The sequence below is a fragment of the Micromesistius poutassou genome, assembly GCF_964030765.1.
Source record: "Micromesistius poutassou genome assembly, chromosome: 6".
Taxonomy (NCBI): domain Eukaryota; kingdom Metazoa; phylum Chordata; class Actinopteri; order Gadiformes; family Gadidae; genus Micromesistius; species Micromesistius poutassou.
Window position 1 is genome coordinate 1545689 of NC_140276.1, and position 16846 is coordinate 1562534.

Here is a 16846-nt window from a genome sequence, read left to right on the forward strand (position 1 = left end):
ATGTGTGTTTGTGTGTATGTGCGTTTGTGTGTATGTGTGTGTGTGTGTGTGTGTGTGTGTGTTTGCACATGGATATATGTGTGTGTAGGCCGTGTGGTGCATGGAAATGTGTGTTTGTGTGTATGTGCGTGGTGCACAATATGTGTGTGTGTGTGTGTGTGTGTGTGTGTGTGTGTGTGTGTGTGTGTGCATATGGGTGCATGGATATGCTTGTGTGTGTGCATGCGCCTGGTCCCTGGATATGTATATGTATGTGTGTATGGGCATGGTGCATGGATGTGTGTGTTTCCGTGCACACATGTGTGCACGGAAATGTTTGTGTGTGTGTGTGTGTGTGCATGTGCGTGTGTATGGATCTACGTTTTGGCGCCCCCTGTCTTCTCTCTGAGCCGCCTGTGTCCCTCCCACCAACAGAAAGTGGGCTGTGACGGCGTGGTGGGCTCGTCCAGGCAGGAGGACAAGTGTGGCGTGTGTGACGGGGACAACTCCAGCTGCAAGACCTTTAAGGACACCATCAACCGCAGCGCCAAGAAGCAGGGTACGGTACAGTGCAGTGCCTGGCTCACGTTCGCGTGGTTAAAAACCCCGGTTTAAATCGGGACAGCCGTGCTAAATGTGTCAGAGATAACCCATCATTTTCATCATCATAGGTTTCCTTTGTTTTGAATCCGGTACCCAGCCACTGCCAGGCATTTCCCTCCCGTCATTCTAAGCTAAACACCGCCTCCTAGTGGGGGATTTGCGTCGAATAATAATAAATTCTACGGGCAAGGAAGGGAAGGGCTATCCCTTTACGTCTGACTAGACAAACGAAAACCTTCATCTTGATGCTTGATGCCCGTGTGCTAAATAAAAATGTGTCATGACCGCAAAGCCCGTCTAGCCGCCGGCTGCTTCCCAGTGGCTACAAAGGGCAGAAGAGTAGGAAGAAGCTGAAACCTAAAGTGTTGGCTTTTCATCGGTGTGACAAAGGCTTTTTTAGCAGAGAGTGTCGGGTGAGTCAGGGTCTAATTCTGTGTTTCATTTCAGGTTTCCTTAAAGTTCTGGAAATCCCCACGGGAGCGAGACATCTCCTCATTCAGGAGTGTAAAGCCAGTGCACACGTCTTAGGTACCCAACGCACGTGTGTGTGTGTGTGTGTGTGTGTGTGTGTGTGTGTGTGTGACTGTGTCAGTGTGTGTGTGTGTGTGTGTGTGTGTGTGTGAGTGTGTCAGTGTGAGTGTGAGTGTGTGTGAGTGTGTCAGCGTGTGTGTGTGTGTGTGTGTGTGTGTGTCAGTGTGAGTGTGTGTGTGTGTGTGTGTGTGTGTGTGTGAGTGTGTGTGTGTGCATGGCAGCGTGTGTGTGTGTGTGTGTGTGTGTGTGTGTCAGTGTGAGTGTGTGTGTGTGTGCATGGCAGCGTGTGTGTGTGTGTGTGTGTGTGTGTGTGTGTGTGTGAGTGTGTCAGTGTGAGTGTGTGTGTGTGTGTGTGTGTGTGTGTGTGTGTGTGTGTGTATGTCAGTGTGTGTGTGTGTGTGTGTGTGTGTGTGTGTGTGTGTGCGTTTGTTTGTGTGTGAGAGAGTATAAAATAAAGTTGAGAGAGTGGAGTGAGTGATTGCTTCTCAGTCTGTGTCTGTGTGTGAGTGTGTCTGCGTGTGTGTGTGTGTGTGTGTGTGTGTGTTGATGTGTTGTTTTTGTGTGTGTGCCTGCGCGTGTGAACAACAACAACAACAACAACAACAACATTGTGGAAATGCATCCCAGGAGTGGTACTCTGCTCTCCTCCCTCACAGCGGTGAAGAACCTGGCCTCGGGGATGTTCTTCCTGAACGGGGAGAACAATTACCCAGAATCCCGTTCGGTCATCGAGAAAGGCATCGAGTGGGAGTACGGCAACGACAACGACAAGGAAACGCTGCAGACCAACGGGCCCCTCACGCACGGAGTGCTCATCATGGTGAGGACACGCACGCACACACACGCACGCACACACGTGCACACACACACACACACACACTCACACAGCAGTGGCCTCACCAGCTAGTATCACAGATCAACCCCGAGGCTAAACAGGCGTTCTCAATCCGTTCCGCTTCGTATTTGTTGTTGACCAGATGTTGCCGGAGGCAGGACTTTGTAAGAGTGTGTGTGTGTGTGTGAGTGCGAACACAATCTCGGTTGTGTGGTGCATTCATTTACTAGCCTTACTGCTATTACTATAAATATAAACGACATGACATGAGGATAACAATAAGCCCATGTGTGTTCTTGTTCTTCTCTTTTTTAACGACCTCTGTGTGTGACGGTCCGCTAATTCACACACACACACGCACACACGCACACACGCACACACACACACACACGCACACACTTCTGCACGCACAAAAACACACACGTCATACAAAACCGACTGACCCTAGATCGGCGAGACGTTCCCTTTAACCGCCACCCCCCTCCCCCTCCCCCCTCACCCTCCCCCGCCACGCCCCCCCCCCACAGATGCAGCTGCACGGCGACGAGGACGTGAACCTGTCCTACAAGTACATGATGAGCGTGGACCCCGTGTTCCAGGACGACAACATGCTGGTGGAGGACACCGCCTACGAGTGGGCGCCCAAGCGCTGGTCCTACTGCTCCAAGCTCTGCGGTGGAGGTAAGGGGGGGGAACCGTGGTTCTCCTCCGTGGTGCCTCCTCCTCCACCCCCTCTCCGCCCTGGGGGGACGGGGCGGGGCGGGCGACGGGGCTGGTGGTTCAACGGGGGAGAGAATGCATCGTCACAATAATCATGATAATAACACGTGTGTATATATATATATATATATATAAAATACATAATAATAGTATTACTAATAGTATATACATAATAATAGTAATAATAGTATATACATAATAATAGTATATATGTATATACATAATAATAGTATTACTAATAGTATATACATAATAATAGCATATATGTATATACATAATAATAGTATTACTAATAGTATATACATAATAATAGTATTACTAATAGTATATACATAATAATAGTAATAATAGTATATACATAATAATAGTATATATGTATATACATAATAATAGTATTACTAATAGTATATACATAATAATAGTAATAATAGTATATACATAATAATAGTATATATGTATATACATAATAATAGTGTTGGATTTGATTTGTGTGAACTTGTTGAGAAATATAGTTTTTTGCTGGTGGAATTTGGCAGCCATATTACGTCGGCTGTCGTGTCATTCCTACTCGTCTTCGTGATTAATGTGTAAATCTTTGTTGTTGGGCTTTCACAATAAATCGATGTCAATCAAAACATCAATGAGGACAGTCACACAGTTACAGTGACACAGTTACAGCTACACAGTTACAGCTACACAGTTACAGCTACACAGTTACAGCTACAGTTACAGCTACACAGTTACAGCTACACAGTTACAGCTACACAGTTACAGTGACACAGTTACAGCTACACAGTTACAGCTACACAGTTACAGTAACACAGTTACAGCTACACAGTTACAGTGACACAGTTACAGCTACACAGTTACAGCTACACAGTTACAGCTACACAGTTACAGCTACACAGTTACAGCGACACAGTTACAGCTACACAGTTACAGCTACACAGTTACAGCTACACAGTTACAGCCACACAGTTACAGTTACACAGTTACAGCTACACAGTTACAGCTACACAGTTACAGCTACACAGTTACAGCCACACAGTTACAGCCACACAGTTACAGCTACACAGTTACAGCTACACAGTTCCAGCCACACAGTTACAGCTACACAGTTACAGCGACACAGTTACAGCCACACAGTTACAGCTACACAGTTACAGCTACACAGTTACAGCTACACAGTTACAGCTACACAGTTACATTGACACAGTTACAGTGACACAGTTACAGCTACACAGTTACAGCTACACAGTTACAGTGACACAGTTACAGTGACACAGTTACAGTGACACAGTTACAGCTACACAGTTACAGTGACACAGTTACAGTGACACAGTTACAGCTACACAGTTACAGTGACACAGTTACAGCTACACAGTTACAGCTACACAGTTACAGCTACACAGTTACAGCGACACAGTTACAGCGACACAGTTACAGCGACACAGTTACAGCTACACAGTTACAGCTACACAGTTACAGCTACACAGTTACAGCTACACAGTTACAACTACACAGTTACAGCTACACAGTTACAGCTACACAGTTACAGTGACACAGTTACAGTGACACAGTTACAGCTACACAGTTACAGCTACACAGTTACAGTGACACAGTTACAGTGACACAGTTACAGCTACACAGTTACAGCTACACAGTTACAGCTACACAGTTACAGCTACACAGTTACAGTGACACAGTTACAGCTACACAGTTGCAGCTACACAGTTACAGTGACACAGTTACAGCTACACAGTTACAGCTACACAGTTACAGCTACACAGTTACAGCGACACAGTTACAGCTACACAGTTACAGCTACACAGTTACAGCTACACAGTTACAGCTACACAGTTACAGCTACACAGTTACAGTGACACAGTTACAGTGACACAGTTACAGTTACACAGTTACAGCTACACAGTTACAGCTACACAGTTACAGCTACACAGTTACAGCCACACAGTTACAGTTACAGCTACACAGTTACAGTTACACAGTTACAGCTACACAGTTACAGCTACAGTTACAACTACACAGTTACAGCTACACAGTTACAGCCACACAGTTACAGTGACACAGTTACAGCTACACAGTTACAGCTACAGTTACAGTGACACAGTTACAACTACACAGTTACAGCTACACAGTTACAGCCACACAGTTACAGTGACACAGTTACAGCTACACAGTTACAGCTACAGTTACAGTGACACAGTTACAACTACACAGTTACAGCTACACAGTTACAGCCACACAGTTACAGTGACACAGTTACAGCTACACAGTTCCAGTTCCAATGCATTGTTTCTTCCCTGCACAGGTAAGCAGTACCTGCGCTACGGCTGCCGACGGCGGGCCGACAGTAAGATGGTCCACAAGACCTCCTGTAACAAGTCCAACATGAAGCCCAGGGGAGACATCCGCGACTGCAACCAGAAGCCCTGCCCTCCCCCCATGTACGCTCCCCTCCCTCCGGACACACACACACTGTACATCATTACCCTGGTGGTCGCGAGAGCCGCTGGTTATGCTAACGCCAGCTAGAGTGATATGAGGCATTTAAAGAGGTAACGTGTACACGTCACCAAGCTTTGATGTTTCGATTGGTTCATGTGGTGTGCCACGTCGCTGCAGCACTCCTCAGGTTTGCTGAAATCTTTCTGGGGTTTTTTATGCCTCTCATTTAATATTCCATTACTTATTGTTTTTTTGTCAAGAGGTCAGGGGTCAATTTAAGGATTAAGCCCCCCAAATAAGAAAAATTCAGATCTGCGATTATTATGTCGGCTACTGGCTAGGGTGAGGGGGGACGTCCAGGACGTGTATGGTCTGATATTGATTTGGGTTATATCCTTGAAATTTCTAAATCTTTTAGGGGAACGTGCCGATTGGTCCTTCTACTCCTTCCAGACGTTGCTTTCATCCAATCGATCAGCCCCCCCCCCCAACCGATTGGATGAAACCTAAAAGAAAAAAAGTGCCTAGCTTCAATTAAAAAAAATCACAAGAAATAACCGAACGATTTTCAGAAGGGCCGACGTTCAGACAGTGAGAGCTCTCAGCCCCCCCCCCCCCCTGAACAGCGGTCTCCAGAGGTCCAGAGGATGCACTCTGAACCCGTCCCGCCCCCGCCCCCCCCCCCCCCCGTCCGTCTGTCCGTCTGTCTGTGTGCAGCTGGGTGACCGGGGAGTGGCAGAACTGCAGCAAGTCGTGCGGCAAGACGGGCCAGCAGATGCGCTCCGTCAGCTGCGTGCAGCCGTCGGACAACAACACCACCCGCTCCATCCACAGCAAGCACTGCAACGACGACCGCCCGGAGGCCCGGCGCAGCTGCAACCGCCACCCCTGCCCCGCCCAGTGGAGGGTGGGGCCCTGGACCCAGGTACGAGCGCAGTGAAGGGGGTCCTTGAGTTGCGTCGGAGTTGCTCCCTCCCTCCCGCGTTCAGCAGGGGAGAGAGAGAGAGAGAGACCTCCTCCAGAGCGACAGTGTCGGGTAGGGATGGGTCAGAATATTCGATTATTCGATTATTCGTTCCTGAGGGTCGAAGCCGATTTTTAACATTTGGACCGTTAACGTTTTTTCCCGTTCAAATAAACAAGAATTAACGGACGGAACTAATGTTGGTTCTGTAGCACTTAATCATGTACAGAAAAACAATATACACAATACACAAGCATAAATATTAATATATATGCATACAACACAAACACTGATCACTGTTAAAGTTTGTTTTTTTTGCGTTTAAGATATTAAGTGATTTCTTGCCGATGATCCATGGCTGCCTTTGTGAATGTCGGCACACATCGAATAATCGATTATTCGTTCATAACCACCCACTGATTATTCGACCATGAAATTTTTGAGTTATTCACATCCCTAGTGTCGGGTCCACGCTCACCGGCTGTGTGTGTGTGACAGGGAGCCGGCGTAGCTCGGCCGGCCGGGGCGGGGTGTGTCAGCCGGCTTAGCATAGAATGAAAAAATGTATTCTAGAAAAACAGAAATGCTCTTTCTTTGTGCTTGCCGACCCCTCCCCTAAACCCTCCCCCCCCCCATTCACGCCAACCGTCCAATTATCCAATGACTTCAGCTCCACTTCGTTGTTGAAAAATATCGATCTGTTTTTGGGGTGATTATGTTAACGATAAATTGGTCTAATTGAAAAAATATTTTTTGGATTGGCCGCCTGTAGGAAACATTGCTAATTGCTTCAGAATAACAACCACTCCAGGTTGTGATGTTTAGCGTGTGTGTGCGTGTGCGTGTGCGTGTGTGTGTGTGTGTGTGTGTGTGTGTGTGTGTGTGTGTGCGTGTGTGTGTGTGTGTGTGTGTGTGTCCGTAGTGCTCGGTGATGTGTGGCAACGGCACCCAGCAGCGGCAGGCCCTGTGCCACACCCGGGACAACACCATCGGCCTGTGTCTGGACAGCAAGCCGGACACCATCCGGGTCTGCCGTCTGGACCCCTGTCCCAGTAAGCACTGGGCCCCCCCCCCCCCCACAGAGGCCTCACTTAACACACACTGGGCCCCCCCCCCCACAGAGGCCTCACTTAGGACACACTGGGGCCCCCCCACACACTGGGCCCCCCCCCCCCCACACACAGAGGCCTCACTTAGGACACACTGGGCCCCCCCCCCCCCCCACACACACACAGCGGCCTCACTTAGGACACACTGGGGCCCCCCCCCCACACTGGGGGCCCCCCCCACACAGAGGCCTCACTTAGGACACACTGGGCCCCCCCCCCCCCACACACACAGAGGCCTCACTTAGGACACACTGGCCCCCCCCCCCACACACAGCGGCCTCACTTAGGACACACTGGCCCCCCCCCCCACAGAGGCCTCACTTAGGACACACTGGGGCCCCCCCCCCACACTGGGGGCCCCCCCACACACAGCGGCCTCACTTAGGACACACTGGGGCCCCCCCCCCCACACACTGGGGCCCCCCCCACACACTGGGGCCCCCCACACAGAGGCCTCACTTAGGACACACTGGGCCCCCCCCCCCCCCCACACAGAGGCCTCACTTAGGACACACTGGGGCCCCCCCCCCACACACTGAGTCCTCACTTAGGACACACTGGGGCCCCCCCCCACACACACACACACAGAGGCCTCACTTAGGACACACTGGGCCCCCCCCCCCCCCCACACACACAGAGGCCTCACTTAGGACACACTGGGGCCCCCCCCCCACACACACACAGCGGCCTCACTTAACACACACTGGGGCCCCCCCCCCCACACTGAGTCCTCACTTAGGATACACTGAGTCCCTCACTTAACCCACACTGAGTCCTCACTTAACCCACACTGAGTCCTCACTTAACCCACACTGAGTCCTCACTTAACCCACACTGAGTCCTCACTTAACCCACACTGAGTCCTCACTTAACACACACTGAGTCCTCACTTAACACACACTGAGTCCTCACTTAACCCACACTGAGTCCTCACTTAACACACACTGAGTCCTCACTTAACCCACACTGAGTCCTCACTTAACACACACTGAGTCCTCACTTAACCCACACTGAGTCCTCACTTAACACACACTGAGTCCTCACTTAACCCACACTGAGTCACACACTTACTTACGCTACTGATGAACATTTTGTTTCCTTGTATTTGGTTGTATATTAACGTTTACTGATTGATGTGAATTGATAAGCATTATATTCCAAACTGCAGCATGTTGTACAGACATCTCGACCCGTCTTGAAACCCAGCCTTACCCATCCTCTTCCTCTTCTCCTGGTCTCCTCTCTTCCTCTCTTTCTCCCCTCTTCCCTTCCTCTCCTCCTCCCCTCCTCGCTTCCTCTCCTCCTCCCCTCTCCTCCTCTCTCTCCTCCTCCCCTTCTCTCCCCCTCCTCCTCTCCTTCTCCTCTCCTCCCTTCCTCTCCTCTCCTTCTACCCTCATCTCCTCCTCCCCTTCTCTCCCCCTCTCCTCCTCTCTCTCCTCCTCCTCCCTCTCCTCCTCTCTCTCCTCCTCTCTCTCCTCCTCCCCTCCTCTCCTCCCCTCCTCTCCCCCCTCTCCTCCTCTCTCTCCTCTCCTCCTCTCCTCTCTCTCCTCCTCTCTCTCCCCCTCTCCTCCTCCTCTCTCCTCCCCTCTCTCCCTCCCCTCTCTGTCCTCTCTCTCCTCTCTCTCCCTCCTCTCTCTCCTCTCTCTCCTCCTCCTCTCTCTCCTCCTCCTCTCTCCTCCCCTCCCCCTCTCCTCCTCCTCTCCTCCCCTCCTCTCTCTCCCTCCCCTCTCCTCCTCCCTCCCCCCCCCCTCTCCTCCTCTCTCTCCCCCCCCTCCTCTCTCCCCTCTCTCTCCTGCAGAGGGCTCCTCCGACATGAACAAGAACGGCAACATCCTCATCCAGTGGCTGTCCCGGCCCAACCCCAACTTCCCCCTCCAGAAGACCAGCTCACGTAAAACCTCCCTCTTTAGCTGCTCCCGGCCGGGCCTCTACCACAGCGGCGGCCTCTACAGCTGCATGTCTCTCCTCTGCTGGGCCCTACCTGTCTCTCTGCTGCTCGCCCTGCAGGGCTGGCCCCGCTGGGCCCCCTGAGGGCCCCCCCCCCCCACACCCCACCCCCACTGCGCCTCCTGCCTGTGGCTCACGCCCGTGAGCGAGCGGCAAAAGCTTTCGCTTCTCTGAGAAAAAAAAAAAAAAAAAGGGGGAAGGTTTGTTGTGGTGTGGAGGGAAGAAGGGGGGGTTGGGGGGGGGGGGGGGGGCTGGTGTGTCTCTCTCTCTCTCTCTCTCTCTCTCTCTCTCTCTCTCTCTCGCACTCTTTCTCTCTCCCTCACTTGTCTCTCTCTCAATGTCTGAGATGACTCTAACTGTGGGAGGGCTCCGGCCCCTGTGTCTGCTGGTTGGTTCTCTCTTTTGCTCTCTCTCTCTCGTTCTCTCTCTCTCTCTCTGCTCTCCATCTCTCTCTCTCTCTCTACTCTCCGTCTCTCTCTCTCTACTCTCCGTCTCTCTCTCTCTACTCTCCGTCTCTCTCTACTCTCCGTCTCTCTCTCTCTCTCTCTCTCTCTCTCTCTCTCTACTTTGTGGGGCATCGTGTTTGTAAACCGCTGGCCAGTCGAAAAACTCCAACAAGATTTCATCATTTAAACTTTGACGCGCGAGCAGCGGAGCGAGAGGCGGTGAGCGGTCCGAGCGGGTGGTGGTTTTTTTTCGAGGCGCTGTGCTTCTCTCTGAGGTCGGCCCAGAGGTCAGTGGAGGGGGGGGGGCCCAGGAGGGACAGGAGCACGCACGGCCCGTCTGACAAGCGGCGGCGGCGGCCGCCGTGTTTTTTCCCGCGCTCTCGAGTCGTCATGACGCGCCACGGGGTCACCGCCACCCCCCCCTACTACACCCCCCCCCCCTCCCTCCCTCCCACCCCCCAAAGTGCGGTCGTGCTTTTTTTTTTATTTTTCTCTCTCTCTCTCTCTCTCTCTCTCGCTCTCTCTCTCTCTCTCTCTCTCTCTCTTTTCCAGCACGGCCGTCACCGTAGGGAGGAGACAGGTGTGTTGAAATTATACGGAAAAAGGTATATAAATATCTATATTGAAAACAAAGAAAAAAAAAACGTTAATAAAAACAAACAAAAAAAAAATTCAAGCTTTATCGTGAATGTGATCTTGTCACAATGAGGACATCTTTGCTAAAAGTGCTCATCCCACACGTCCTGGTTCCATTCCGGGGGGTGAGAGTTCGCACGGCTGCACTCTCTCACTCCCTCGTTCCATTCTCCGATGACAGGAACTCAGCACAGGGGAACAGGAAGTGACACGCGTGAAGACCTATTGATACTAGGGAGCGGGCGGTGAGTGGGGAGGGCGGCGGTGGGGAGGGAGGGGCGGAGTCTGAGAGGGAAGGCTGATGAAAAAAAATTGAAAATATACGAAAAAAAGACGGAAGGAAAAACCAGGGGGGGGGGAAGGAGCGTCTGAGTGCTCGAGGTTACTCTTCATCTCTCCTCATCATCCGCCCATTCCCCTTTTTCGACTGTTATACTGAAGTTCAATAAATGCAGCTTATTTGTGCTTGCAGACTTTAAACAAATACATCTATGAATATATTTGTATTTATATATACCTATAAATCTAAATCTATATAAGTCACAATAATATTACTAATGTTTTACCATGAATAAGCTGTAGCTTATTTGCCTAAAACCTTTGGACTGCTATTGATCGCTTAGATCCTTGACTGTTATGTGTATTTTTTTATTGATTTTACATGAATACAGAAGAAACTATTTAATAAGGGTAAAGTGTGCGGGAGGGGATAGACCTATATTATGCAGGACCTGGTCAGTAATTGCCTCTCCATTCTCTCAGATGGATCACTGGGTTGTTCTTTTTGTTTTATTAATGGGATAGGATCACATTTTGTCATGCACATTTGCATTCCTCACCTGTGTGTGTGTGTGTGTGTGTGTGTGTGTGTGTGTGTGTGTGTGTGTGTGTGTGTGTGTGTGTGTGTGTGTGTGTGTGTGTGTGTGTGTGTGTGTGTGTGTGTGTGTGTGTGATGTTGAGGGAGTAAATTTGTATGTTGAATGAATGTGTGTATGTATGAATGATAAGTGATTGAAGTGTGTGTGCGTGCGTGCGTGTGTGTTTGTGTGTCTGTGGATGTGGGCCTGACCAGATCTGTATTATGATATGTAAGTTAGTATGTTTCTGTATGTGTGTGTTTGTGTGTGCGTGTGTGTGTTTGCGCGTTTGTGTGTATGTGTGTCTGTGTATCTATGTCTATATACGTGTATGTCTGTGTGCGCCCTTGTGTTGTTTGTGTGTGTGTGTGTGTCTGTAAATGTGTGCGTATGATTGTGCGAGTGTGTCTGTAAGTGTGAATGTGTGTGTGTGTGTGTGTGTGTGTGTGTGTGTGTGTGTGTGTGTGTGTGTGTGTGTGTGTGTGTGTGTGTGTGTGTGTGTACGCGCACACGCGAGTGCACCTGTAAGAGATCTTCATCATCCGGGCTTCTAGACATAGCGATCAGATACAGAAATACCTCATAAACCTTGATTTGAGAGCGTCCAATCTCGTTTTTACTTTGTGATGAACATTATCCACATGAACAATGCCTTATCTTGGATTGAATGTAATGGCATTTATCTGTGAAAGAGATGGCTTTACTCATTCAAAGTTTCACTCGGAATAGAGGCAGCTTCAAACCAACTTAACAAACTATCACCCGGCAACCATCAGACCCACCGAGGTGACGTTGGACAGGGTTCCAACTACTGGGAAGGGTTTACAAAGGGCCTAGGGTATGGAAACACATGGCATCTAGAAAAAAAGAAGCACTTCAGACTTGTCATTGTATTGTGATCACATATTTCTGTTGTGACGATGTAGCGAACTATCCAAGGTTTCTCCTGGAGTTGGATCGCAAGAGACCAAGCCAGACCTAGCAGTGCGATACTGTATATAACATTGGTGTTGACTGTATTTAATAATGTTCATGACTGTTATCTTCTTACTTATGAGGGGCGGGAAAAAATCTATACTATTCTATACTTTGGGTAACTGTTTCGTGGCTTCACTGGCCTGCTGCGTGGGGCGGGCTAACGTTTGGCTAACGTTTGGCTAACGTTTGGCTAACGTCTGGCTAACGTTGGGGATGCATTCAGATGGACTACGTGCACTGCGTCTATATGCACTTTGATTTATCAGGGAAATTTTATTAATGTTTTGTAAATGTTTCATATGACACTTAATGTGCCATTCCAGTTTTTACATTGTCATGGAAATTATGTATTTTATTTAGGCAAATACTATCATTTATGTACACTCGTCATTTATTTTCTCAGTCGAAAAAAAAACTGATTGACTGGTTGATTTCCAAGTAATGAAGTGTTTTACCAAAGTAACTGTGAACTTGTACCTTTCGATACAGTTGAATTATTTTTCTTAACAAAATAATATATCTATATATTGGGTTTGGGTCGTACATCTCATTGTTTCAGTTCCTGTCAAGTTGTATCAATAAAACGTTTGAAAAAGTGAACTCAATCTCTCCTTGAGGATATATACTACTATGACTATACGTAGCATACCAGCATGGTCCGAGTATAATGTCACATAAGACTGGTAATATAATGGTAATGAGTAAAGAAACATGTGCACACCTCGACTGTTCTATTTCTATTTCACTTCTCTGGACTCTTTCTTGGGTGTTTTCTTTCCATTTTCCCTGTCTTTCTTTCTTGCATTTTCTGCTAATAGATTGGCTTCATTATTTCTACTAATACTTTTATATGTCCACGATGTGCAAACCCAATGCTCACAGACTCATGCCCCAGAGATCACAAAAAATGCACACACAAAAACACGCAGACACGGATGCATACACACACACACACAAACACACACACACACAGCCTTCCCAAAACCGCACCCAGTCTCAGCTCTCTCTGTTCTCTCCCTCAACAGGTCGTTGCCATGGAGACCGAACAGTGTTCTGTCGCATGGAAGCGCTGAAGCGCCACTGCTCTCTGCCGAGCTACCAGCGCATGTGCTGCAAGTCCTGCGGCAACGTCACCCTCCTCGAATCCATCCCTACCGCAAGCTCCGCCCCCGACACGTCAGCTCCGCCCGCCGTCACCACCGACCATCCCACCAGTAGTCCGGGCGTTGTTCTCACCGCCGCCACCGCCACCGCCACCGCCTCCGCCGCCATCACCACCCCCATGTCTCCCGTTCCATCTTCAACCTCCGACACTTGGACCGCAACCCAAACACCCCGACCCTACGCCTCGCCACCCACCTCTTTGGCACCCGTAACCTCTGCTAGCACCAGCGCCACCCAAGGCACCACCGGTCCTCCCCTCATCGCCACCAGCATGCCCACCATTACTGGCACCACCATGCCATCCATTCCTGGCACCAGAATGCCCACCATTCCTGGCACCAGCCTCCCCCCCATTGCCAACAGCATTCCCACTATTCCTGGCACCACCATGCCCACCATTCCCGGCACCACCATGCCCACCATTCCTGGCACCACCATGCCCACCATTCCTGGCACCACTACGCCCACCACTCCTGGCACCACCATGCCCACCATTCATGGCACCACCGTGCCCTCTATTCCTGGCACCATCACGTCCTCTATGACGGCCTCCTCCTCCACCCTTAGCTTCATGACGACTGCCCCGCCGATCGTCCCCGGGCGCGTTCCTACAGGTTCAGGTTCACCGCCCGGGCCCCCACCAGATGTGGAGGACGGCCCAACACGCCTGATGACACCAATGACCACTACCCCGGCAGCCACGGAGCTGGTGCCCCAAAACACCGCGCAGAGCCCGGTGACGGCCCGAGCACGACCAAAGAAGAAGCCCAAGACAAAGAAGGACGATAAAAAAGCCCCGTTGCCCAAGAAATACGGGGTTCCCAAGAACAAGACCAAGAAGGTCGTTCCAGTCAAGATCAAACCCAAAAAGAATATTTTGCCCAAACGTGTGATAAAGAAAGAAATGGCCACACCGATGACTCGCAAACCAAATGCCTCATCTAAAGTAAAGCCCAAAAAGAAAACGGTGCTAAAGACCAAACTCCCCAAGATCACTAAACCGAAGAAAACCCCGAAATCCAAGACCAAAGTGGTCACCGCGAAAGGAGGGCCCAAGAAGATCTCAAAGGAGATGAAGAAGACTCCGAAGAAGAACAATCCAAAGAAGAAAACGTCTCTACCCGGCTCATACTACAGCGCGACCACGACGACCCCCGCCGGCCCAGACGCTTATCACTTCTCCACCGTCTCCTTCGGCGCCACCCGGTCCGTCGACACTCCCGGCACGCCTCCGCCCCGGTCCGCCGCCGTCAACGTCACCGTCGTTCCCAACGTCACGGACGCGGCCGACGGGCATCCCCGGTGGCACTTCGACCGCGCCGCCCGTCCCGAGACCAGTACTCCCAGCGTGCTCCACTTCGACGAGGTCCTGACGGCGTCGACGGGAACCGTTTACTTTGACGACTTTGACGTCGCCACGGCCACGGCGGCGGCGTCCCCGGACCCCGGCGGCGACGCGGCGGTGGCGGCGAGCGGGACCGTCCTCTATGACGGCGACGACAACGACGCGGTGGTGGTCACCGCGCAGAACCTCTACGGTGACGTCGCCATAGTGACCGGCGGCACCGCCGTGCTGGAGGACGGCCTCGCGGGGTCCATCTCCGTCGGTTACTATGACGACGTCACGGCGGGTCTGACCACGGCCGCCTGGGCGGCCGACCTTTCCGAGGAGTACATCCCAGTCCGGGTTCCCCTTGTTCCCGTGACGCCGGCGCCTTCGGCGGTCACCGCCGCCGCCACTGTCGCTACCACGACAACAACAACAACAACAACAACAACGACAGCCAAACAGAGGACCAAGCCGAGAGCCGGCGCGCCGCCGACCGCCGAAGAGAACAACTCGGTGGAGGACGCGGAGTACGACCGCGTCGGCGGCGGCGGCGGCGGCGGCGTGGACGTCGGCGGCGTGGACGTCTCCCGGAGCAACCAGATAGGCCGGCGCCGGGTCAACTTCCGGGAGCGGACCAAGAACAAACGCATCCAGGAACTCCTGGAGGAGAAGCGGAACTTCCTGCTGCGGCGGAAGAGGGGCCAGGCGGCGCGGTGACTCGTCGTTCGTTACGCTATCGATCGGTTTTCGATTTCTCTTATAGAGATAAACCTCAGACTTGCGCTCTTTAGACTCTTTGGTTCAAACCCGGCGAAGCCACTACCCGACCAGACCCAACCTCCCTCCCTCCCTCCCTCCCAACCTCCCCTCCCTCCCTCCCCTCCCTCCCTCCCTTTGAGTGATGTCAATGCTTCTAAACGGTACTCAACAGAAGAGAGAAAGCCCCGGTTCTCTTTATGGGAGATAAGTAGGGTGCTCCGCTATGATTCAGAAGTGAAAAGCAGATGTGGATGTCTGCAGGTGTCCTCACATGGACACAAACAGCAACAGAATATTAAATGCGACCAGCGTTTTAACTGCCACCGTACTTAACCTTAGTTAAAAGGTCAACAACCTACGAAAATAAATTAAACACAGTTAGCGTCACAATCTGTTCACAACCCTCGTCACATAAGGTTTTTACAAAATGTAACATATCTGCCTTTATTCTTACGTTGAAATACAGGCCAGCCCCCGGACAGCAGAGAAACCGGGGCAAAAAATAAACGTATACACCGGTATGTATATACCACTCAGGGTCACGGTAAGAGAACAGACGTGGGGCGAAACCAGCTCCTTCCCCCTGTCTCGCCCACTGACAGGGACATGGGTTTGTGGGTCAACCCAACCTCACTTCCACGTTACACAGGAAGACCGTGAGATTTCGAACGGAGACAGTTCTCTCGCTGTTTATTGTCTATCAGGTAACCCTTCGTCTGCTTCCATAAGTATCATTTAATTTCTGTTTCTTAAGAAGTTAAGCATCGTAAAGATTATAAAAGCGTTATTAGCTTTGGCTAGCTTTGACTTTATCTATAGCATCTTGATAACTCAACAAGCTAACTTGTGGGTTTATGAAGAGTACAGAGGGATTTCATATACAATATATGTACATAAAAAACAGAACTTAATGTTTAATATATATTAAAGTTTTAAGTGCCTGTGGTATTTTGCAAATAAGAACTGTGGTTGGTCTTTTTTTCCAATGGTTTAAAACAAACTGTATTTTCCCACAAATCCCATGTACAACATGGGATTTGTATTTGTTGACTCAGAAAACCTCATTGCACACCATGCAACCGGCCAAGCGGTGTCATTACATTAGTGACCTCTAGGGGGAGACAGAGGTCCCTGTTTTGTCTAAAAGGACCATGGTCAAAGAGACAGCAAGAAAAACATGATACAGTGCTGCCAACTCTCACGGTTTCACCATGTGACACACGTTTTTGCATTACAAGATTCTACAGAATCTCACGCCAGCGAAAACCCAAAAGTTGGCAGCCCTGCATGATAGGAGGACTTGCCTTAAAGGTACACTGTGTAGTGTTTTTAGTAATTTATTACCTCAAATCAACGTCTTCATTCATAAATAAGTCCTCATTGGTGTAAAATTATCTCTGCAAACAATCTCACTTATCCTCCTGAGAAAGAAGAATCACTTATCTGTATTTACATAGGACGGGCGAGCTCTACGGAGGCTTCTATGTCCTTCCGGTCTATAAAAAAACGATGAACTGCCGAG

General features: G+C 50.3%; 1 protein-coding gene across 1 annotated transcript in view; it reads left to right on the top strand.

The window, feature by feature from the left end:
* Positions 1 to 15282, top strand: part of LOC311344725 (uncharacterized protein) — a gene marked incomplete at its 3' end in the record, with an annotated part of 20132 nt that extends 4850 nt beyond the window's left edge. Inside the window, exons 7-17 of the mRNA XM_084469078.1 lie at positions 415 to 538; positions 1030 to 1110; positions 1770 to 1933; positions 2476 to 2629; positions 4998 to 5133; positions 5852 to 6059; positions 7021 to 7150; positions 9006 to 9098; positions 13097 to 13247; positions 13458 to 14916; positions 15028 to 15282. Coding sequence (XP_084325204.1) covers positions 415 to 538; positions 1030 to 1110; positions 1770 to 1933; positions 2476 to 2629; positions 4998 to 5133; positions 5852 to 6059; positions 7021 to 7150; positions 9006 to 9098; positions 13097 to 13247; positions 13458 to 14916; positions 15028 to 15282 — 2955 coding nt within the window. The remainder of the gene's footprint in view (positions 1 to 414; positions 539 to 1029; positions 1111 to 1769; positions 1934 to 2475; positions 2630 to 4997; positions 5134 to 5851; positions 6060 to 7020; positions 7151 to 9005; positions 9099 to 13096; positions 13248 to 13457; positions 14917 to 15027) is intronic.
* Between the last annotated feature and the right edge of the window lie 1564 nt (positions 15283 to 16846).